This window comes from Balaenoptera acutorostrata, chromosome 16 (genome assembly GCF_949987535.1).
Source record: "Balaenoptera acutorostrata chromosome 16, mBalAcu1.1, whole genome shotgun sequence".
Classification (NCBI taxonomy): Eukaryota; Metazoa; Chordata; class Mammalia; order Artiodactyla; family Balaenopteridae; genus Balaenoptera; species Balaenoptera acutorostrata.
Window position 1 is genome coordinate 80264042 of NC_080079.1, and position 24488 is coordinate 80288529.

The window sequence follows — 24488 nt, forward strand, 5'->3', positions numbered from 1 at the left end:
TTCTGATAGCTTGTTTTAAACATACATGGAGTACCTTTATATAAAAAATATAAAATGTTACTGAAAAAGAAGCTTTATATATGTGAATATATGTATCTGGCTGATCACTGGAAGGGCCAACATCATAAAGATGTATTCCTCTCTAAATTCATGTATCTATTCAGTTAATGCTAATTGGAGTTCCTGTGAACTTTGTTGTGTTCGTTTTTGTTTTCAAGAAGTCAAGTTACCCCTTAAAAAGTTAGAACCCAGAAAATGATTGAGATATATAATAAGCCTGTGGTAATTTGGTTTGTTGGTTTGGTTCAAGGAGAGCCCAGAAGATGACCTCTCCATGTGTGGGAACTTGATCTTTAGATAGATCTGGCACTGCAAATCATTGGCAAAAGATAGGAGAATTTTCTGAATTGCAGTTAATGCATGTAGTGTGTTACTTACATGTATCATTACTGTGTCTCTCCACTGGGATGTAAGGTCCATGAAAGCAGAGATTTTGCCTGTTTTCTGTTCAGCTATATCTCCACTTCCTAGAATAATGCACATAGTAAATACTGAAAAATGTGATGAATGTTAGCCTCTTTTAAGTTAATATAAAAATACAGCTCAATTTTTAAAAAATGGTCATAAGGCAAAGATGCAAAGCTTCATTGGTAATAGAGAAATGCATAATAAGACTAGAATTAAATACCACTTTATATTTATTTAAATAAAAAGAATTGTAGAGTCTAACAATACCAAATATTGTTTATAATGCAGAGAAATGAATGTTTTTATTCAGTGCTATGGCCAGATCACGTCGGAAAGCAAATTGTTATTACCTTTTATAGTTGAATATACATATTCCCTTTGATCTAGTTTTATACTTATATCCTTGAGATATACTTTTATATCTCAAACTGTGATGAGGAACTGGTGTTTCTGTTTTGCTTTAAAGATTTAAAATATATTATTGATAAATATTTTCATAAAACATAAGCAAAAGATACAGAGCAAAGACATACAAAATATAGGCTTTCCTTTTTTTATTACAGGCATACCTTGGATATATTGTGGGTTTGGTTCCACTAAAGCGATATATCCCAGTAAAGTGAGTCATAACAATCTTTTGGTTTCCCAGTGCATATAAAAGTTTTATTTATACTATACTGTAGACTGTTAAGTGTGCAATAGCAGTATGTCTAAAAAAAGCCAATATATGTGTCTTAATTTAAAAATACTTTATTGCTAAAAAATGCTAACCATTATCTGAGCCTTCAGTGAGTTATAATCTTTTTGCTTGTAGAAGGTTTGAAATATTGTAAGAATTACCAGATGTGACACAGAGACATGAAGTGAGCAAATGCTGTTGGAAAAATGACAGTGATGCAGGGTTGCCACAAACCTTCCTTTTACAATTTGTTGCCACAAATTTGTAAAAAATGCAGTGTCTGTGAATCTCAATAAAGTGAAGCACAGTAAAATGAGGTATTCCTGTATTAGATTCAAATGTAAAATTATGCTTTAAAGTTTCTGTTAAAAAAAATAATTTACCACACCCAGCCAAGAAGGAATAATAGGGACTGGATTTACCGTCCCATCTGAAACAACCAAAACGATCAGACAAGGTAAATGAAACAATTTCAAGACAGTAGTCATCAACCAACCAAAGGCAGAAATTACTTAGAGCCAGAAAACATAGGACTTGAGGTCTATGATAACCCTACCAGGTCACTGAACCCTGATAGAGCCTTGCACTCTCACTAAATTAGGAATTGGAGTTGACAGTCCAAAGAGATTAAGGCTGCTTACGGTTCACATGATAGAGGACAAAATAGGCAGTAACTGCACAGAGAGAAAAGTCTGGATATCTACAATGGATTGTCCTTGAGTATTCAGCAGAATATTGATCAGCTCATATAGTGATGAAATTAAAGAAAATTTGAAAGTAACTTGAAGACACAGTGCACAGCACTCACAGAGGGCCCGGAAAAGGACTGTTCTCACCAGCCAGAGTGGAAAAAGTCATAATTCACAGAGTGTTAGGTAGAATACTTAGAAAAGTCTTGCCTCAGAGTGGGCAGTAACACACCTTGGAATGAATACTTATTTAAAAGGCTTCAGTGCTGTGTCAATATCAGATGAAATACATTTCAAAGCCAAGGATATTGTTAGTGAAACAGATTTTAAAAATAATGATGAGATTAAATTTATCAAAAGAATTTAACAATCCTAGACTTTAATGCCACTATTAAAGTTTTTCAAACTGTGTGAAGGAAAAACTGATACAACTTGAAGAAGACAGATCCATAATTATAGTCAGATGTTTCAGCCTCTCTCTCCCAGTAACCGATAGAAGGAAATGGCAAATGAGCACAAAGATATAGTAGACTTGAACAACACTAAATAACCAAATTGACTTAATTGACAGTTATAAAGTATTCCTCCCCTACCCCAACCAGTGGAATACATATTCTTTTTAAGGGCACATAAATAGTTACCAAGGTAGATTACTACATTTTTGGACATAAAACAAGTCTGAATAAATTTAAAGGGATACAAATCATTTAAAGTATTTTCTCTTACCAAAATAGAGTTAAATCTAGTTCAATTAAAAATCAATAACAGAAAGATTTGTAAAATCCCTAAATACAGTGGAACCTTGAATAACATGCATTTGAACTGCGCAGGTCCACTTATACCGGATTCTTTTCACTACATACTACAGTACTCCATGGTCCATTGTTGGTTGAATCCATGGATGTGGAACCCTGGCTATGGAGGGCTGATGGTAAAGTTACCTATGGATTTTCAACTGTGTGAAGGGTCAGTGCCCCTAACCCCTGCATTGTTCAAGAGTCAACTGCAGTTAGAAACTCAGTAACACAGTTTTACATAACCCATGGTTCAAAGAAGAATTCAAAGGGGAAATTAGAAAGTATATTGAACTTTTAATGAAAATAGAATTTGTGGGTGGGAATTCCTTGGTGGCCTAGTGGTTAGGATTCCGGGCTTTCACTGCCACGGCCCAGGTTCAGTCTCTGGTCAGGGAACTGACTGAGATCCTGCAAGCTGTGTGGCACGGCCAAAAAAAAAAAAGGAAAAAAGAATTTGGGGGAAATTTACATATAAGATATTTTTGTATAGGTAACGTAAAATAAATATAATATTTCATTGATTTCATTATTTTCCATCCAGATCTTTATTACTTCTTTTCTTCTGCTTACTTTTGGATTTAATTTGCTCTTTTCAGGCTTTTTAGAGAGGAAGCCGCTAAGGTAATTGATTTGGGACCTTTCTTCTTAGGCAACCAAATTAGTTTTGTGTGTGTGTACCTCAGAGAAATATATATGGAATTTTGTGTATGTGGCATACATGTAGTGTATTTTATATAATATATTTAATATATAATGTAAATATCATGCATATGGGAATATATATCCAACATACACATGTGAAATTTGTGTTGGATAAGAAGGAAATTCTCAAATCAATTGCTTCAGCTGTTTCTACCTTAAAAATCTAGAAAAAAAAGAACAAATTAAACCCATAGTAAGCAGAAGAAATGAAGTTATAAAAAACAAAGTGGAAAACAATGTAATAGAGAAGATAGTTGAGAAAATTAGTGAAATCAAAAGCTGGTTGTTTGAGAAGACCAGTAAAATTGGTAAACTTCTAGATGAAACATTATTGATATAAGAATGGGAGTGGTGGGCTTCCTGGTGGCACAGTGGTTGAGAATCTGCCTGCCAATGCAGGGGACATGGGTTCAAGCCCTGGTCTGGGAAGATCCCACATGCCACGGAGCAACTAGGCCCGTGAGCCACAATTACTTGAGCCTGCGTGTCTGGAGCCTGTGCTCTGCAACAAGAGAGGCCGCGATAGTGAGAGGCCCGCGCACCGCGATGAAGAGTGGCCCCCGCTTGCTGCAACTAGAGAAAGCCCTCGCACAGAAACGAAGACTCAACACAGCCATAAATAAATAAATAAATAATTCCCATTTTAAAAAAAAGAATAGGAGTGGTGATATCACTAAAAATTGTACAGATATTATGAGGAAAAATAAGGGAATATTGTGCCTGTAACTTTATAAATTCAACAATTTAGATGAAATGGGCAGTTTCCTTCAAATAAATGACTACCAAAGCTTATTCCAAAGGAAATAGATAACGATTCCACAAAGAAGATCCCAGGTCCAGATGCTTTATTAGTGAATTCTGCCAGACATGAAATAATACCAATTCTACCTAAATGCTTCCAGAAAATTCAGGAGGAGGCTATACTGGAAATTCGTTCTTTGAAGCCAGCATTTCCCTAATACCAAAACTAGACAAAGACATTGTAAGAAAAGAAGCTACGGACCAGTGTGTATTCTGAACATAAATGTAAAAATTCTAAATAAGATTTTAGCAATTAGAAACCAAAAATATATTCAAAGGCTCAACATCATGACCAAGTGGAATTAATCCTAGGAAGACTTTTTTGACATTTGGAAAGCAGTCAGTGTAACTCTCTGTATCAAGGCCAACTTCATGGATATGCAGCCTGTTTAGTAACACAGTACTGCACTCTCAGAAGGGGCTCTGCACTTGGTTTAATGCTCTGCTGTTGCCATCTCAAAATTCCTAACAGTTTTGTCGTTGAACTTGTGATTTGTGTGGCAAGTCTCATGGGACAGTGGAGCATTATGTGTGAACAGACAGGATACATTGAATGGCAGTGTGCTCACTAAGCTTTTCGTCTGGCTGCTTGGTGCAGTCTGGTGTCCTGTATTCCTGAGTGGGTGACCAAGACCCACGTCCTCATTGGTGACAGCAGCAGCAGAACCAGAGCAGTAGTGCAATGATTTCAGGCCCAAGAGAGAACCCACAGTGGGAGGCTAGCTTGCTTCTCCCTGGAGCCTATCCATTTAGCACTTGCATAAAATATTAACTTTCTGGGCTAAGTGTACTGGGACTGTACTCTGGCACTCAGGCAGTAATCATAGTCAATAAGGTATTACAAAATAAAAGCATACTCATAGAGGGTGCATTAGGATGTACCAGGTAGTCAATAGAATTCTTCAGAGTGTAGGCTCTGGTCTTGAAAACAACTGCTACATTGCAAAGCTGGTGTCACAGGTTTAGAAACAGAAATTAAACTTGATGGAAAAGAATATTATTTTCATATGTAATTTTGGATAAACCAACTATGAACAAGGAAGTCAGTTTTGAAATTACTTTTAACTTGTTTTTGAAGATACAGCAATAGACTGCATAAACAGGTGTTTTGAATTATATACAAATCCTGAAGGCATTTTTGGTTTCTTGTACCGATTATAGGAAGTGTCAGAGGAAACATTAAAATGCTATTGTATAAATTTACATTTAAAATTAAAGTCTTGGACAACCTAGAAGAAATGGACAAATTGCTAAAAATGTACAATCTCCCAATACTGAACCAAGAAGAAATAGAAAATATGAACAGACCAAATAGCAGTAATGAAATTGAATCAGTAATTTTTTTAAAAGAATCATAAAAACCAAAAGTCCAGGAGCAGATGCCTTCACAGGTGAATACTACCAAACATTTAGAGAAGAGTTAACACTTATCCTTCTCAAACTATTCCAAAACATTACAGAGAAAGGAATGCTTTCAAATGCATTCTAGGAGATCAGCATCACCCTAATACCAAAACCAGTGATATCCCCCCCAAAAAATTACAGACCAGTATCACTGATGAATATACATAAAAAATTCTTCAGCAAAATATTAGCAAATTGAATTCAGCAGTACATTATAAGGATCATACACCATGATCCAGTGGGATTTATCCCAGTAATGCAAGGATTATTCAGTATCTAAAAATCAATCAGTGTGATACAACACATTAATAAATTGGAGAATAAAAATAATATGATTATCTTACTAGATGCAGAAAAAGCCTTTGACAAAATTCTACATCCATTTACAATAAAACTCTCAACAAAGTGTGTGTAGAGAGATGTAGCCATATGTGATAAGCCCACAGCTAACAACATATTCAGCAGTGAAAAGCTAAAAGCATTTCCTCTATGATCAGAAACAAGCCAAGGATGCTCATTCTCACCACTTTTATTCAGCATAGTATTGGTAGTCCTTGCCACAGCAGTCAAGAAAGAGAAATAAAAGGAATATAAATTGGAAAGGAAGAAGTAAAACTATCACTGTTTGCAGGTGACATGATATTATACATAGAAAATTCTAAAGACACTGCCAAAATACTACTAGAGCCCATCAATGAATTTGGTAAAGTTGCCGGATACAAAATTTGATACAAATTTTGCAATAGAAATCTGTTGCATTTCTGTACACTAACAATGGACTATCAAAAAGGTAAATTAAGAAAAGTCTCATTACAATTGCATCAAAAAGAATAAATACCTAGGAATAAATATAACTAAGGAGGTAAAAGACCTGTACTTGGGAAACTAAAAGTCACTGATGAAAGAAATTAAAGATTACACAGATGGAAAGACATACCATGCCCATGGTAGAATTAATGGTTAAAATGACCATACTACCCAAGGCAATCTATAGATTCAATGCAATACTTATCACAATACCAGTGGCATTGTTACAGAACTAGAACAAATAATTCTAAAATTTGTATGGAAGCACAAAAGACCCCAAATAGCCAAAACCATCTTGAGGGGAAAAAAAGCTAGAGGTATTATGCTTCCTGATTTCAAAGTATACTGCTGAACTACAGTAATCAAAACAGTATAGTACTGGCACAAAAACAGAAACATACATCTGTAGAACAGAATAGAGCCCAGAAATGAACCCACATTTATATGGTCAATCTATGACAAAGTAAGCAAGAATATACAATGGGGAAAAGACAGCCTCTTCAATAAACAGTTTTGAAAAAGCTGGACAGCTATATTCGAAAGAATCAAACTTGCCTGTTTCTTGCACCATGCACAAAAATAAATTCAAACTGGATTAAAGACTTAAATGTAAGAGCTGAAACCATTAAGCTTCTAGAAGAAAACATAAGCAGTATTCTCTTTGACATCAGTCTTAGTAATATTTTTTTGGATATGTCTCCAGAGGAAAGGGAAACGAAAAAATAAACGGGACTACATCAAACTAAAAAGTTTTGCACAGTGAAAAAAACTGTCCACACACAAAAAAAAGCTACCTACTGAATGGGAGAAGGTATTTGAAAACCACATATCTGACAAGGGTTTAATATCCAAAATATACAAAGAACTCACACAACTCAACATCAGAAAACAAACAACCTGATTTAAAAATGGGCAGAGGATCTAAATAGACATTTTCCCAAAGAAGACATGCAGATGGCTTCCAGGCACATGAAAAGATGCTTAACATCATGAATCATTCAGGGAAATGCAACTCAAAACTACAGTGAGTTATCACCTCACACCTGTCAAAATGGCTTTTATCAAAAAGACAACAAATAGCAAGTCTTGGCAAGGATGTAGAGAAAAGGAAATCCTTGTGCACTGTTGGTGGGACTGTAAACTGGTATAGCCACTATGGAAAACAGTATGAAAATTCCTGAAAAGTTTAAAAATAGAACTGCCATATGATCCAGCAGTTCCACTTCTGGGTATTGATCTGAAGAAAATGAAAACACTAATTTGCAAAGCTGTATGTGCCTATGTTTATTGGATCATTATTTACAATAGCCAAGATATGAAAGCAATCTAAGCACGCATCAATAGATGAGTGGATAAAGATGTAGTACACACACACACACGAATATTACTCAGCCACTAAAAAATGAAATTTTGCCATTTACAACAACATGGATGGACCTAGAGGGTATTATGCCTAGTGAAATAAGTCAGACAAAGATGAAGTGTTATTTCACTTATATATGATTCTAAAAAAACAAAGCAAATGAACAAACAAAACAGAAAGAGAGTTACAGATAACAGAGAGCAGGTGTTTGCCAGCGGGGAGGGAGGTAGGGAGAGGAAAGAAATAGGTGAGGGAGATTAAGAGGAACAAACTGCCAGTTGCAAAATAAATGAGTTATGAAATGTATAGTGTGGTGAGCATAGTCGATAACTATGTATATCTTTGTATGGTGACATAATATAACTAGACTTATCTTTGTGATCAGTTTGAAGTTTATAAAAATATTGAATCACTACGTTGTATAACAGGAACTAGCATGACATTATAGGTCAACTATATTTCAAAAACAAAGAACCTCATAGAAAAAGAGCTGAGATTTGTGGTTACCGTATGTCGGGGCAGGGTCGGGGGTGGATTGGATGAAGGCAATCAAAAGGTACAAACTTCCAGTTATAAGATAAATAAGTACTAGGGATGTGATGTACAACATGATACATATAATTAACACTGCTGTGTGTTATATATGAGAGTTGTTAAGAGAGTAAACCCTAAGTATTCTCATCACAGGAAAAAAATTCAAAAATATATAAAATTAAACTCTTACATATACCTATTTTAGAGAGTTAGTTTTAGAAAACTGTTTCTCAAGAATCTTTATCTCTAGATATACTAAAATTTATGTTTTGAAATATTGTATCAGAAATTTAGCCCATGTTGTCTGTTTTGCAATTTGTAAGTTTATATAGTTAGTTCTCTATCACTATTACATCTATTGAGTTTTATAAGTAATGAAATACTTTTAGACTAAAGCATAATTTTAATAGCTTTAAGTATAATTTTGTTTATGATATTTGACCAAGTGACCCCACGTTTTCATTTTGCACTGTCCCCCATCAGTTATGCAGTTATCATTACCTCATTTTAAAACTAAACAAAAGAAAAATCTATATGATCATTTCAGTAGATACAGGAAAAACATTTGACAAAATCCAGCATTTATTCCTGATGAAAGCTCTCAAATGAAGAATAAGATAAAGGGCATCTTATAGAAAACTGACCAGTGTTGTGCTTAATATTTAAAAACTGAATAGTTTTCTTAACAATATCAGGAATGAGACAAGTAGTGCACTCACACTCATTAATATAATGTAACCTGGCTAGTGTAATCAGGGAAGAAAAAGAAAAGGAGGCCAGAGTGGAAAAGAAGTAGAACTGTCTTTATTCACAAAAAAATGATTATGTAGAATGGAATCTACAAGAAAAAAAAAAAAGACTAAAACTTTTAAGTGCATGTAGGTTGCAAGATAAAAATCAATATACAAAAATCAGTTTTATTTCTATATACTACCAGCGATTATTGGAAAATTAAAAATTAAAAAGTATTTGCAGTAGCACGAAAAATATTTTTTTGGCTGATGTATCTGGCAAAGATGTGAAAGACCTCACTGAATATTATAGACCATTGCAGAGAGAAATTGAATACCTAAATAAATGGAGAGAGATACCTTCATGTTCTGTACATGTATACATTTATATATGATACATGTTCATGTATCCAAGTGCTCAATATAGTTTAACATTTTTCTCATTAAAAAGAACTGTAGATTCAGAACAATCCCAATCTAAGTCCCAGCAGGTTTTCTTACAGTAATTGACTAGCTGATTCTTAACTTCATATAGAAGTGCCAAGGAGCTAGAATAACAAATAACTTCGAAAAATAAAAGCTAAGTTGTAGCAATAACACTGCCTGATTTCAAGACTTATTATAAAGTTATGGTAAACAAGACAGTGTGGTGTTAGCATCAAGAAAGACACGTAGAGGAGTCGATCAGAATATGGAGCCCAGAAATAAATCCATTCATATATATTATGTCAGAACTTATCAAATTATATAGTTTAAACATATTCAGTTGATTCATCAGCTGTGCCTCACTGAAGCTATTTTGAGATTGCTGTGAAAGTTTCTAAATGGTTGCTGTCAGTTTGTCATCACATCTTGTTATATACATATATTGGCTGGCAGCGATATGCAGACCCCACTTTTGAGTAGCACTGCTTTAGGGACACTTTTCCAAATATTCACCAGGGATGTATAGAAGCATGTCTGTCTCTATATTGTTCATAATAACAGAAAAACTAGGATCAACCAGACTATCCATCAAATAGGGGAATCAGTATGTAAATTACAGTACATTCTCACAGTGGTCTTGTATATATATCTGTGTACAACAGTGTGGATGAATTTTGGAAACTTAGAGTGAAAAAAATAAGTCACAGAAATATACTTATAGCATAATATTTCAATAAATTTCAGAATGTATGTGGAAATTTTTAAAATAAAACAATTTTGGTGAAATCCAGTTTTATGGAGGATTTTTCAGTGAAAGGAAGATATTTATGTAGCTGAAAACCACATAGGTATTTTCAGAGATACTGCTCTTCTTGAATGGACTGTATAATGGATGATACATTATCAGGGTACAATTTCCTTGAGTGTGACCATGCCTTTATTCTTAGGAGATAGAATGCTGACGTATTTGGAGTAATGGGTCATGATGTTAGTATTTAACTAAAATAGTTAATGGTTAAGAAGGGTTTATATAGAGAAAGATAAAGCATATGTGGCAAAAGTTTAACAATTTGTGAATCTGGGTGAAAGGTTTAGAGGTGCTTATTCTACTGCTTAGGCAAACTTGCTATTTTCTGCTTCTTACGTGGAAGTTTTTCTGTTTATATTTTCTGTCTCTACCAGGGTAAATTTTGATAAGTTGTATTTTCCTAGGAAATTATTTACTTCTTCTCTTTCAAATGGATTTGTGTCAAGTTGTACAAAAATAGTCTTTTAAGATTTCTTCATACCTTGTTTCAGTGATCGTTTCTTCCTTGTCATTTCTTGTTTTGTATAGTTGAGATTTCTCCCCCTTGTTTTGTTGATTAGGTTAGGCAGTGATTTGCCTCTGTGTGAATTTTTTCAAAGAACCAGGCTTTTGACTTAATGTGTTCTTTTTTTCTGTTTGTTTCATTAACTTCTAATCTAAGAAAACTGTGCAGAAATGAAAGACCTGATTCACATATTCAAAGAGACCACCAGAAATCTGGGAAAACATACCTTAAATAGTCCTAAGACATACCTTAGTAAAACTGCTAGACCTTAAAAATGAAGATGTTTTTATATTTATTATTTTTAATTTATTATATTTATCTGTTTTTACCATTATTGTTTCCTTCTTCATACTTTCTACTTTCTTTTACACTACTATTGTCTTTTTCTAGTTTTTTTGAGTCAAGAAGTGTTGTTTTCATTCTTTCTTTTTTCATTGGTAGAAATATCTAATGCTGTGAAATTCCTTCTGACCAGTACATGTATCCCATACATCCTCATAAGTAATATTTTCATTAGTTTTTCGTTTTAGAACTTCTTCAGCTTTGGTTTGTGTTTCCCCTCTCACCAAAGAGCAGTTTACTACAGAGTTGTTTTTCAGGTCCAGATGAAAGGTCATTCTTCCCCATTAATTTCTGTTTTTACTGTATTATTACCCATGCATGTTATCTATATCAGTTTTTGTGAATGTTTCATGTACCCTTGAGATGTAAGTATATTTTCTGTTATAAGTTTTGATATTATAAAATAAGATATGAATTTGTAATACATGTGTAATTATTATATTTAAGTTTTCTATACCCCCTCACTTTTTGCTTTAATCCGTCTTGAAATACTTTTCGTATTAGCGTTTTTCTGTTTTTCCTTGCTTCTCTGAGTTCTGCTTCATAAAGTTGTTTGGTCTGTGTAGGTACTCATAACTGTTATTTCTGCACTCGAAGTTAGAGATTTTAGCATTGTAAAGTGTTTCTTTGTCCTTCCTGATATCAAGATTGCACCTCTGCTTCCTTCTTGTTTCCCTTTGTCTGGAATGATATTGTCCATCCCCTTGTTGTTAGCCTTTTTGTGTCATTTTCCCTAAGGGTGTTTTCCCTATACAGTATAGATTTTGGTTTTGTCTGTGACTCACTTTGAAAATCATTTTGGTTTTATTGGTGAGTTAAGCTCATTCATATTTATTGGTATGACTCGTATGTTTGGTCTCAATTTTGTCTTGTTACATTTAATGAGTGTTTCACATTTACTGAATTTTTCTCTTTGGTCTTTTCCTTTGTTCTTTTTGCAGGGGAGACAATTACGAATTTCTGACATTTTCGTTCTACTTCTATACTGATATAATGGCATTAGTTACCCATTTCGTTACTTAACCCTTTGTTTGATTTTTCAGGTTTTAGTGACATCCTTTAGACTCTGTTTTTCATGTGGCTATTTCTGAGCTTATTCTTATTTCCTGTTTTTTCTCTCCTATTTCCTGTAGTTTTAAAATTACATTATTTCTGCTTCACCAGGACATGTAACATTTATGTATTATTATTCTGTCCTTGTTTTCATCCTTATTTTGGTCGTAGATCTACAGTTAAATGTATTCAGTGTTCAGTTTTTCTGCGAGTGTCTCCTGTCAGATCTTGGTTGCTTGAAGTTTGTTCTCTTCCAGAAGGTTTCATGATTACAGTTATTACCTAACTTCGTGAATATCTAAACTGGTTTGCCTTTTTCCATAGCCTTTTACTTAAAGGATTATAAATAAAGGATAAAACCGCTTGACTCCCACTTCCTTTTCTTGAAAATGGTGCTCCACTGAGCTTTGTTTTGTTTATTGGTGACAAAGTCTATTGCCAAACCTACATTTATGTTTTTGTTGAGACTTAGTCTTTTTGTCCAGAGGATTTTTCTTCATTTTAGTAGTTTTACTAAGGTATGTCTTAGGACTCTTGCAGCTCAGTTTTTCCAGGTTCATGGTGGTCCTTTTGAATATGTGGATTAGGTCTTTTATCTCTGGACGATTTTCTCAGATTATGGTTTTTAATTTTAGATTTATTCCATTATTTTCTATTTTTTCCTCTTTATTTTTTTAAATTTTATTTTGTTTTTGGCTGCGCTGGATCTTTGTTGCCGTACACGGGCTTTCTCTGTTTGTGGCCAGCGGGGGCTACTCTTCATTGCAGTGCGCGGGCTTCTCATTGCAGTGGCTTCTCATTGTGGCGTGTGGGCTTCAGTAGTTGTAGTGCGTGGGCTCTAGGGCATACAGGCTTCAGTAGTTGTGGCACATGGGCTCAGTAGTAGTGGCTTGCGGGCTCTAGAGTGCACATTCATTAGTTGTGGTGCACGGGCTTAGTTGCTCCATGGCATGTGGGGTCTTCCCAGACCAGGGATCGAACCCATGTCCCCTGCATTGGCAGGCAGATTCTTAACCACTCCACCACCAGGGAAGTCCCTATTTTTTGTCTTTAGAGACTACAATCACACATACATACAGTTTTAATTTTTATTTATTATATTTTTGCAGACTACTTTTTTTTCTGGATGGTGAAATTATAGGTGTTTATTTTTTCCATTTGCTTCTCTGTATTTTCTTTTTTTAATTTATTTTTTTATTGAAGTATAGATGGTTTACAATGTTGTATTAGTTTCTGCTGTACAGCAAAGTGATTCAGTTATACATATATGAACATTCTTTTTTTAATATTCTTTTCCATTGTGGTTTATCACAGGATGTTGAATATAGTTTCCTGAGCTATACGGTAGGACCTTGTTATCCATGTTATGTATAATAGTTTGCACCTGCTAACAACAAACTCCCACTTCATCCCTCCCCCAACCCCCTCCCCCTTGGCAACCACAAGTTTGTTCTCTGTTTGAGTCCGTTTCTGTTTCGTAGATAAGTTCATTTGTGTTACATTTTAGATTCCACATATAAGTGATATCATATGGTATTTGTTTTTCTCTTTCTGACTTACTTCATTTAGTATGATACTCTCTAGTTCCATCCATATTGCTGCAAATGGCATTATTTCATTCTTTTTTATGGCTGAGTAGTATTCCATTGTATATATGTACTACATCTTTATCCATTTCTGTGTTGATGGATATTTAGGTTGTTTCCATGTCTTGGCTATTGTGAATAGTGCTGCTATGAACATAGGGGTGCATGTATCTTTTTGAATTATAGTTTTGTCTGGATATATGCCCAGGAGTGGGATTGCTGGATCATGTGGTAGCTTTATTTTTTGGCTTTTTGAGGAACATTCATACTGTTTTCCATAGTGGCTGCACCAACTTACATTCCCACTAACAGTTAGACTACCTTTTTTTATCCAGAATTTACTTTCTTATTCAGTTTTCTTCTTCTTTTTAGTTTTTTCTTGTTGTGTTTTTGCTGCTTTTATGTCTTTTTTTTTCCATTGCTATATATTAAAATTTCAGTCAAGTCTGTTTTCTCTTTGGGCTATTAGTCTGCTTGGGCTGCTATAACAAAATACCACAGACTGAGTAGCTTACAAAACAAATTTATTTTCTCACATTCCAGAGACTAGATGTTCAAGATGAAGGTGCCAGCAGGGTTGGTTTCTGGTGAGGCCTCTCTCCTCAGCTTGCAGACAGCACCTTTTCACTGTGTCCTCACATGGCCTTTTCTCTGTGTGCATGTGGAGAGCAAGTGAGCTCTGGTGTCCCTTCCTCTTCTAATAAGGATCCCATTCCCATCAGCTTAGTGATCCACCCTTATGACCTCATTTAACCTTCATTACCTCCTTAAAGGCTCTGTCTCCAAGCACATCCACATTGGGGATGAGAGCTTCAACATAGGAATTTGGGAGGGGGACACAATTCAGTCTGTATCTGATTCTTTGTAATTTAAGTCCTAAAGTCACTTTGTCTTTTTTACAGTTTTGACCAGCCCTTGCTTGCCCCCTTAGTCCCACATACTACGAGTCCCTTCATTTGGGTTTCCCAGTAGTCTGAGCTCTATCAGAACTGTGACATCATCTCAGTATTTTCCCACTCACAGTGGAACTTTTCCTTGCTGGGAGTAATTTTTATTTGTGGTTAATAACCTCTGAGTTTTCTGTCTCTTCTTTTACATGTGTTTACTGCAGTCTCCAGCTGACTCTTTTCATAGATATGGGCTCTATCTCAGTTTCTTCTGTATTTGAATATTTATTTCCTTACTTAGTGGTAATATGAAGTTAGTAGTATTCTGTATCTCCTAGTTGTGCCAAAGTCATGGATTGTTGTTGGTAATTTTATTTGTTCTCCTTATATTGATCTTTTTAGTTTTTTGGAGGATTCATGGAGAGATTCAAATTTAAAGAGTTTCTGTTATCCCTCAGACGTTGGAAACCAAATGTATGTGTTCTAATAACAGTTTCCTCTCTCTTTTTCCACTATACTGGCCTTTTTCTTTCTTGCTTTTTTATTTTCACCTGAAACCCTAGAAATAGAAAAAATACATACTTGCAGTTATTTTCATCCCTGGAGAATAGACAAGAAAGCAAAGTCAGCTACAAACAATTTAGGGCATTTGTATATAGTATATAGGTCTTGTTCCATAAGAAATGTGTTAATGTTCATGTGATGAGATTAATTTTTCTTGTTTCTAGAAGTCTGGAAGACGGATCACATGAAAGAAAGGAGCCAAGAAAACCAGCCTAAACATGTGTGGGAAGTTGTATTCATCAATAACAAAATGCTGACTAAAGAACAAGGTAATGTAATAGGAAAACCACTTAACTTGGACACAGATTCTTTTCCTTACAGAAAAATACTCTGTGGGTGTGACTCATGTGGAATGAACTTCAACTATGTTTCAGAATTGGTTATCAATAAGAAAAACTATTTAGGAAAAAAGACTGATGAATTTAATGCCTGTGGAAAATTGCTACTCAATATTAAACATGAGAAAACTCACACTAGAGAAAAAAGTGAATTTTTTAAAAATGGGAAAACGGTCAGTCATAATGAGGATCCTATTCAGCTTGAGAAGATTCAAACTTTAGAGCAAAATTTTGAATATAGCATATATCGAGAAACCTTCCTTGAAAAGGCAGTATTGTATACACACAAAAGAGAGATCACTGAAGGGAATGACTGTGAATATGAGAAATATGGGAGAAGGTTCTATGATAACTCATCCTTCTTGTTCCATCAGATAACTCCCCCAAAGGAAAATCACTATGAACTTAGTGATTGTGGGAAATCCTTATGTGTGAAGTCCACCTTTTTGAAACATCATGGGGCACATTTGAAATACTGTGAATGTAATGAAAGTGGGAATAATTTCAGGAGGAAGTTGTACCTCTCACAGCTTCAGAAACCTCATACAGGAGAGAAACACTTTGAATGTAATGAATGTGGGAAAGCTTTTTGGGAGAAGTCACACCTCACTCGACATCAGAGGATACACACAGGAGAGAAACACTTTCAATGTAATGAATGTGGAAAAACTTTCTGGGAGAAGTCAAACCTCACTAAACATCAGAGATCACACACAGGGGAGAAACCCTATGAATGCAGTGAATGTGGGAAAGCCTTCAGCCACAAGTCAGCCCTCACGTTACACCAGAGAACACATACGGGGGAGAAACCCTATCAGTGTAACGCATGTGGGAAAACTTTTTACCAGAAGTCAGACCTCACTAAACATCAGAGAACACACACAGGACTGAAACCCTATGAATGTTATGAATGTGGGAAATCCTTCTGTATGAATTCACACCTTACAGTACATCAGAGAACTCATACTGGTGAGAAACCCTTTGAGTGTCCTGAGTGTGGGAAATGTTTCTGTCAGAAGTCACATCTTACACAACATCAGAGAACTCACTTAGGAGATAAACCCTATGAATGCAGTGCATGTGGGAAAACTTTCTACCACAAGTCAGTACTCACCAGGCATCAGATAATTCATACAGGGTTGAAACCTTACGAATGTTACGAATGTGGGAAAACCTTCTGCTTGAAGTCTGACCTTACGGTACATCAGAGAACTCACACAGGGGAGAAACCCTTTGCATGCCCTGAATGTGGGAAATTTTTCAGCCATAAGTCAACCCTGTCTCAACACTATAGAACCCATACAGGGGAGAAACCCTATGAATGTCATGAATGTGGAAAAATCTTCTATAATAAATCATACCTAACTAAACATAACAGAACACATACAGGGGAGAAACCCTATGAGTGCGGTGAATGTGGGAAAACCTTCTGCCAGAAATCACAGCTCACTCAGCACCAGAGAATTCACATAGGGGAGAAACCCTATGCATGTAGTGAATGTGGAAAGGCTTTCTGCCATAAGTCAGCTCTAATCGTACATCAGAGAACACATACAGAAGAAAAGCCCTATAAATGTAATGAATGTGGAAAATCTTTTTGTGTGAAATCAGGACTTATTTTGCATCAGAGAAAACACACAGGGGAAAAGCCTTATGAATGTAATGAATGTGGGAAATCCTTCAGTCACAAATCATCCCTCACGGTGCATAACAGGGCTCACACAGGGGAGAAATCTTGTCAATGTAATGAATGTGGGAAAGTTTTTTACCGTAAATCAGACCTTGCTAAACATCAGAGATCACACACAGGGGAGAAGCCCTATGAATGTAACACATGTGGGAAAACGTTCTCTCAGAAGTCAAACCTCATTGTACATCAGAGAACGCACACAGGAGAAAAATCTTATGATTGAAGCGAATATTAGAAATGTTGAGCATTTCAGAGAATTCACACCATGGAGAAAGCTCTGTTGACATCCTGAATGTTCAGTAACCTTCATCCACAAACTGGCCTTATTTTACTCCAAAGTAATGACATGGGACAAATCTCTAGACTGCAACAAGTATAGGACAGTCTTGTTAAGAGGTAACATTCCATTGAAGGTCACGTAACTAATACTCGCATAAAACCTTACAGATATTTTGATTTTGTAAAAATTTTAGCAAAAATACAAACTAGGTTGTGTCATGATTTATGTTGGGGAGAAGTCTGTCCATTTGAGACATATGGCTTGAAGATTTTCTTTAGAGGTAATCTAACGTTAGAAGTTAGAAGTTGTGTTTTGGTTTTGATGTCATAGTTATTTTTAGGAAACAAATTGTAATTTATAGATGTATATTGTGCAATGTAAAGCTTTAAAAACTAAAAAAGAATAGTGAAATAGACTCACAAGAAGTTGCAGTAATAGTACATAAAATTCTCATGTGCCCTTTATGAAGTTTCCTCTAATAATGATGTTACATAACCATAGCAATTCTCAAATACAAGAAATTGGTGGTACTCTACTACTAAGTCAGATACAGACCTTATTCAGATTTCACCATGTAGTCTGTGTGTTTGTGTGTGTATTTCTATGAAATTTTATGGTTTCTATATTTGAGTTAATTTTCAGCACAGGTTGCAAAATCAAAAAGGAATCTGGAATCTGTATTACAATTACATTAAGATTACAAAGGAATCAGGATTTCACAATAAGAAGTTCCCGTGTATTAATAATCACAGCCTTTCTGCCACCCTGATTCTGGCAATCATTTGAATATGAAGCTTTTTAAAAGTAGAGATAAATTGAGTAATTAGGGCAACAGCATTAAACACCTGTGAAGTATCCCTTAAGTTCACAGAGCTTAGGTATGTACATTATATAAACTATATATGTTTCCTACACAAAACAGAACTTAATGAAATTGTGAATAGGAAATAGATACTCCTAGTTTAGCAGTTGTTAACAACATTAGGCACATCTCCCATGTGTGTAGGGCCTGGAGCAACAGTTCAATAAAAGGAAGCCCATAAAGTTAATGTCTAATCTTTTAAAACTTATATATCAAAATAACAGAATGTTTAATAAAATGTATTCTATGCATGGGGATGTCTAGGCCCTACTCCCATTGCCCCTTTTCTCTTTTCACCCATGGTTCATCGCAAACCATGATGTGCCTTGAGTATACATATGTAAATACTCTAGCCTTCAGCCTAAATTTATCCAAACCCTGTGTAAGCAACTGCTTTCCAAGACAGGGTCCAAGAAAGAAGCCTCAGACTAGATGACACTCAGGGCTGTAAATTAGACTGTAAATTCAAGGGTCTGATGTACCCAGAGATCTGGGCCCTTAATGACTGTTGATTCTGTGAGAAGGAGGATTGAGCCTGGAGTAGAACTAGAGTGGTGCTTTTATTGATGGGGCAAAGGTGATATACTAAATTACATAATCAGATTATGTAAATAATTAGGTTAAGCTAATAATCTAAGATTACATTATCAAATGATCTTAGATTGCACACAGAGTCTAAGCTTCCATTTTAGGAAACTAGACAAAGAAGAGCAAATTAAGTCCAAGGAATAAAAAAAGAATAATGAGAATTAAGGCAGATATCAGAGTAGTGGAAAACAGGAAACCAATAGAGAAAATCAGTAAAACCAAAAGCTGGTTCTTTGAGAAAGTCAATAAAATTGATAAATCTCTAGCCAGTTTAACTAAGAAAAACAAGACACAAATTGCTAATATCAGGAATGAAAGAGAGCCATAACTACTGATCCCATGAGCATCAAAAGGATTATAAAGAAATGTTATGGACAACTCTGAGCCCACAAATTTGATAACCTAGATGAAATGGGCCAATTCCTTGAAAGACACAATCTGCCAAAACTTACAGAAGGATAAATCGGAATAGGCATATATCTATTCAAGAAATTGAATCAATTTTTAATCTTCCAAATCAGAAAGTATTAGACCCAGATGTTTTCACTGGTGAATTCTACCAAATTAAGGAAGAAATGGTATCAGTTCTCTACAATATCTTACAGAATGTAAAAGCAGAGAGAATACTTCTTACTCATTGTATGAGGCTGGCATTACCCTAATTATAAAACCAGGCAAAGACATAGCAAGAAAGGAAAACTACAGACCAATATCTCATGAACATAGATATGGAAATTTTCAACAAAATATCTGCAAATTGAATCCAACAATGTATAAAAAGAATTACATGCCATGATCAAGTGGGATTTATCCAGGTATACAAGACTGGTTCAACATTTAATAATTAATGTAACCCATCATGTCAACAGGCTAAAGAAGAAATATTATATGATCATATCAATAGGTGCAGAAAAACATTTCAGAAAATCCTAACACCCATTCGTGATAAATAAAAAACTCTCAGTAAGCTAGGAATACTAGCTTACTATAAATAAATACTAAGGAATTTCCTTAACTTGGTAATGAACATCTATAAAAATCCTACAGCTAGCATCATACTTAATGGTGAGAAATGAGATGCTTTCCCAGTAAGATAGGGAGCAATGCAAGGAGGTCCCCTTTCACTACACCTTTTCAGCATCCTTCAGGAAGTCCTAGCTAATGCAGTAAGACAAGTAAGGGAAATAAAAGGTACAGATTTGGAAGGAAGAGATAAAACTACGTTCACAGATAACATGATTGTCTATGTAGAAAATTCCAGAGAATCAACAACAACAAAACCTCCTGACACTAGTAAGCAATTACAGCAAGGTTACAGGATATAATGCTCAGGCAGGTGATAAAAAGAAATGAGCTATCAAGTAACAGACACACAGAAGAACCTTAGATGCGTATTGCTAAATGAAAGAAGTTAATCTGAAAAGGCTTTATACTGTATGATTCCAACTGTAATGCGTTCTGATAAAGGCAAAACTGTGGAGACAGCAAGAAGATCAGGGGTCCAGGGTGAAGGTGGGAGGGATGAATAAGTGGATTACAGAGAATTTTTAAGACGGTGAAACTATCCTGTAGGATGCTGTAATGGTGGATACATGTCATTGATTTGTCAAAACCTACAAAATGTAAAACACAAAGGGTCAACCCTAATGTAAACTATGGATTTCAGTTGTAAAACTGTATCAGTATTGGCTTATCAGTTGTAACAAATGTATCACACTAATGCAAGATATTAATAATAGGGAAAACTGGAGGGAGGTGGAGGTGAAGGAGTATGTAGGAATTCTGTGCCTTCTGCTCATTTTTTCTGTAACCCTAAAACTACTCGAAAAAATGGAGTGTATTAAATAAATAAACAACCCTGCCGCATATAACAGTATAGATTACTCTGTGAGGATGCTTTCTTACATATTTACAAAATTGAAAACTCACATCATTCAGTACCAATTTTCCCATGTGGGGTTGGGCTGGGGAGGGGAATGCATTCTCAGAAATCATATATTGACAACCACTGAAGCATATTTTCAATTACAGCTTTTTGCTTTTCTAAGCCTTATTCCTTTTTTTTGGAATTATCTTAAATTCCTTTCCTCTCATTATAACATCTTGTTTCTGTACTAAAGTTTTTGTTTGTCCGTCATATGTTTTTGCACTGCAGCTATAATCACCACTAATGAATATTTGGGTGGTTTTTATAGTCTTCAAAATACTTTATTTATTTAAATATTTATTTATTTATTTATTTATTTATTTGGCTGTGCCGGGTCTTGGTTGCAGCATGGGGGATCAAGTTCCCTGACCAGGGGTCAAACCCGGACCCCCTGCATTGGGAGTGCCGGGTCTTAACCACTGGCCCGCCAGGGAAGTTCCTAAAATACTTTAAGATATAGCAAGTTAAGGCCCAGTATAATAGAATCTCTTAACACCTGAAACTAAAAGGGCCTCTAATGTCCTAACTGCACGTTTCTCTCCCCATTCTACCCCCACAGATAAGGTCCTGTAATCAGATAATCCTCCTGTCTTATCAAGGCGACCAAGTGTACCTGTGGTTCTTGCTTTTCCCTGAGTAGCAAGTTTCACTTCCCTACCAGCCCGCAAGATTATTCAGAAAAGCCAGTCCCATCCTCTCACAGGAACCAGGGGTTGCTGCACCCTCTTGATAGTACAGAGCCATTTCCCACAACCCCTGGTTGTTCCCTCTGTTCCCAAGTGTGATAACCTCTGTGACCTTGGATGGCATGTGGTGCCCTCTTGCCTGGCCTGTGAATATGCATAACTAGTAAACTTATGTAGATCTCACCTGTCCAGTGTGAGATGTCATGTGTTCAGCTATTCCATTACCCCAGGGCAGGAATCCTGCCACCAACAGAGTGACTAGAAGGCAGTTAATACAGTTGGCATCATGAGCAGGATTGTCCATCCAGGACAGATCACCTAGTCAGTGTTAGCTAATTGCTCTTGGCTAACTGGTTCTGTGATGTGGCAGAGGCCACTTGGGATAGAACCACCAATTGCTGGCAGGCTTGTACTTTGGCCTGCTGTGCTCTGTGTTCTTTTTTTGGAGTGTCGCTATCCCTTCCCACTCTGAGAGGCTGTTGTCGCTAAGAGGGAATTATTAATTGGCTATGCCCCTGTGTGGCTTGCCATTGGGTTCAATCTGTTTGGCAGGTGGTCTCTGAGCTACCTATAAGGCCAGCTGCTGGACTTCGATACTCTCCCTTGTAACCACCTAGAAGGTCCATGCCATGGGTGATTGGATAGAGACAAAAACTGAAAGCCAAGACTTTACATGGCTAGAAATCCAAAATAACTGAGGAAATTTGCACAGAGAAAGAAACCTGCGTGGCATAAAAAAAGACCACAGCCATGGCAGACAGAGGATGTTCAATTAATCAACCTCTGGGTTATGGGCCCAGCATGCTTTTGCTGCACCACCTGCTACCTATTTCTGTGTTGTTAAAAAAAAAAAAAAGTTCTGTGCTCATAGTTAGAGGGGAAAACTCCCATCCTGTGGCACAGCAAAGAGGCTAATTCAAATACAGCTTAAGCCTGGGATCCTTAAGCCATATGCAGAAACCATTGCCATGGAGCAGGCCCCTAACCCTGACGATCCTGATCGGAGGCTCTCTGGAGATAGAAATTTGTAAGTTTGATTAGAGTAAAGAGAACCCCCCCTCCTCAGAAGTATATCCAGTAACCACAAAAAGAAAAGAAATGGAAAGAAAGAATGAAGGGAGGGAGGCAGACTTAGACACAGGGAGAGGAAACAACAAAATAACTGATACAAAGGTCCATGGTTTTTTGTTTTTATTTTTTTAATTGAGGTATAGTTGCTATACAATATTACGTAAGTTAGGTCCACAGTTTGACCCAATTGGAAATCCAGAATTCACTAAAATAATTTATACAACAGAAGATAAAAGGGTGCTGATTGGCTTTTATACCTTCCAAATTAACTTTAATGTTAACTTTAGTATCTGCTGAAATGTACCATTGGCAAACTTTCATGGCCTTCATGTAGGGCTCAAATTATAGTTATATCTGGGTATCCCACTAAATGTAATCACGTTACCCCCCTAAAATCTTAGAGGAGTTATTGAACATAAAATAGTGCTATAAACTAAATTGTGTATTGCTCCAAAATTCATAATGTTGAAATCTAATAGCCAATGTGATGGTATTTGGAGGTTGGGCTTTTGGGGGTGATTGGGTTATGAGGACAGAGCCCTCATGAACGGGGTTAGTGCCTTAAAATAGAGACTCCAGAGAATTCCCTTGTTTCTTCTGTCATATGAGGACTTAGGAAAAGACAGCCATCTGTGAACCAGGAAGTGGGTCCTCACCAGACATCTGGCACCTTGATCTTGGACTTCTCAGCCTCTAGAACTGTGAGAAATAAATTTTTGTTGTTTATAAGGCACCCTGTCCATTGTATTTTATTATAGCAGCCCAGACAGAGTCATTTAGGACAAGTAGACAGTATTTCTGTTGGTTAAGGTGAAACATCCTAAGATTCATAGTACCCATTGATTTAATTTTAACATAATCCCATAGAAGGCATGGATGCTCTGATCCAGTGAATAATAACATTATATTTTTGGCACTTACAAATTGGATTGACAAAATGGGACCCCATGTACCATATACTCCAATTGAAACCATTATAAAGACCTATCTAGAGAAGTGGTTATCACCTCTGCTTCTCTGTTTAATGGTCCAGTTTAGCTTATTCTTAGCCTGGAAATAATGAAATAATGATGGTGCTTCACAAGGGATTATCACAACCTTAATGCTATGGCCTATCTGTTAAGGACCCAGGACCCAATTTATTAAAATTATTGCTTCCATCTAAATGGCAAGTAGTAAATATTTTGTTATTCCAGGTTTGGCTAATATGTTCTGTTCAGTGCTCTTTTCAACAGCCTCTCAGCCACAGTTTGCCTTCACCTCTGAAGGGACACCAGACACCTTTACCAGGCTACCCGTGGGATACCTCAGCAACTCTGCCATTGCACAGTCTTCGTGGGCAATACCTTAACTGCATCCAGTTTTCTCCAGGAGCACAGGTATGACATTACATTGATGGCATCCTCCTCTGAGGAAATTCATTTCACAAATGCATCTGGGACATATAAATACCCACAAAAGAACTCACAAAAAGAGGCATAAGTTATTTCACCACACATAACGCAAATATCTACCCTGTCAGTTAAGTTCATGAAAATTATTTGTAAAGCAAGGGCTGCTCCATCCCTGACACCGTCAAGAAACAGCTATTGACTGTTTTTGTTTTTTGTTTTTTTTCATTGTCTGTTCTTAACACACACAGTGTTAATACAGATAATGTCCTTTAGTCCTTTTTGGGTTCTGTAGGCAACATATTTCCCCACTTAACAATTTTTTTTTAATCTCACTGATGCTGTTACTTTCAAATTGGCCCAACTTGTATAGGGCCTCCTCCAAAAGCAGGCTCAAGAGTCAATCCAAATTGAAATCAACAGGTACTTCCATTCGTGCCCTCAGAGAGTCTTTCACTGTGGGGGCTTTAGCAGCCTCCTCTCATGCCTCCTGGAATCCAAACCAAGGC

General features: G+C 36.1%; 2 protein-coding genes across 2 annotated transcripts in view; both read left to right on the forward strand.

The window, feature by feature from the left end:
- Positions 1 to 21382, forward strand: part of LOC103003250 (zinc finger protein 33B) — a 48326-nt gene extending 26944 nt beyond the window's left edge. Inside the window, exon 6 of the mRNA XM_028163639.2 lies at positions 15311 to 21382. Coding sequence (XP_028019440.2) covers positions 15311 to 17397 — 2087 coding nt within the window. The 3' untranslated portion in view covers positions 17398 to 21382. The remainder of the gene's footprint in view (positions 1 to 15310) is intronic.
- A 2487-nt stretch (positions 21383 to 23869) lies between these two features.
- Positions 23870 to 24488, forward strand: part of LOC103002793 (zinc finger protein 37A-like) — a 63633-nt gene continuing 63014 nt past the window's right edge. Inside the window, exon 1 of the mRNA XM_028163643.2 lies at positions 23870 to 23967. The gene's annotated coding sequence lies outside the window, so the exon portion shown is untranslated. The remainder of the gene's footprint in view (positions 23968 to 24488) is intronic.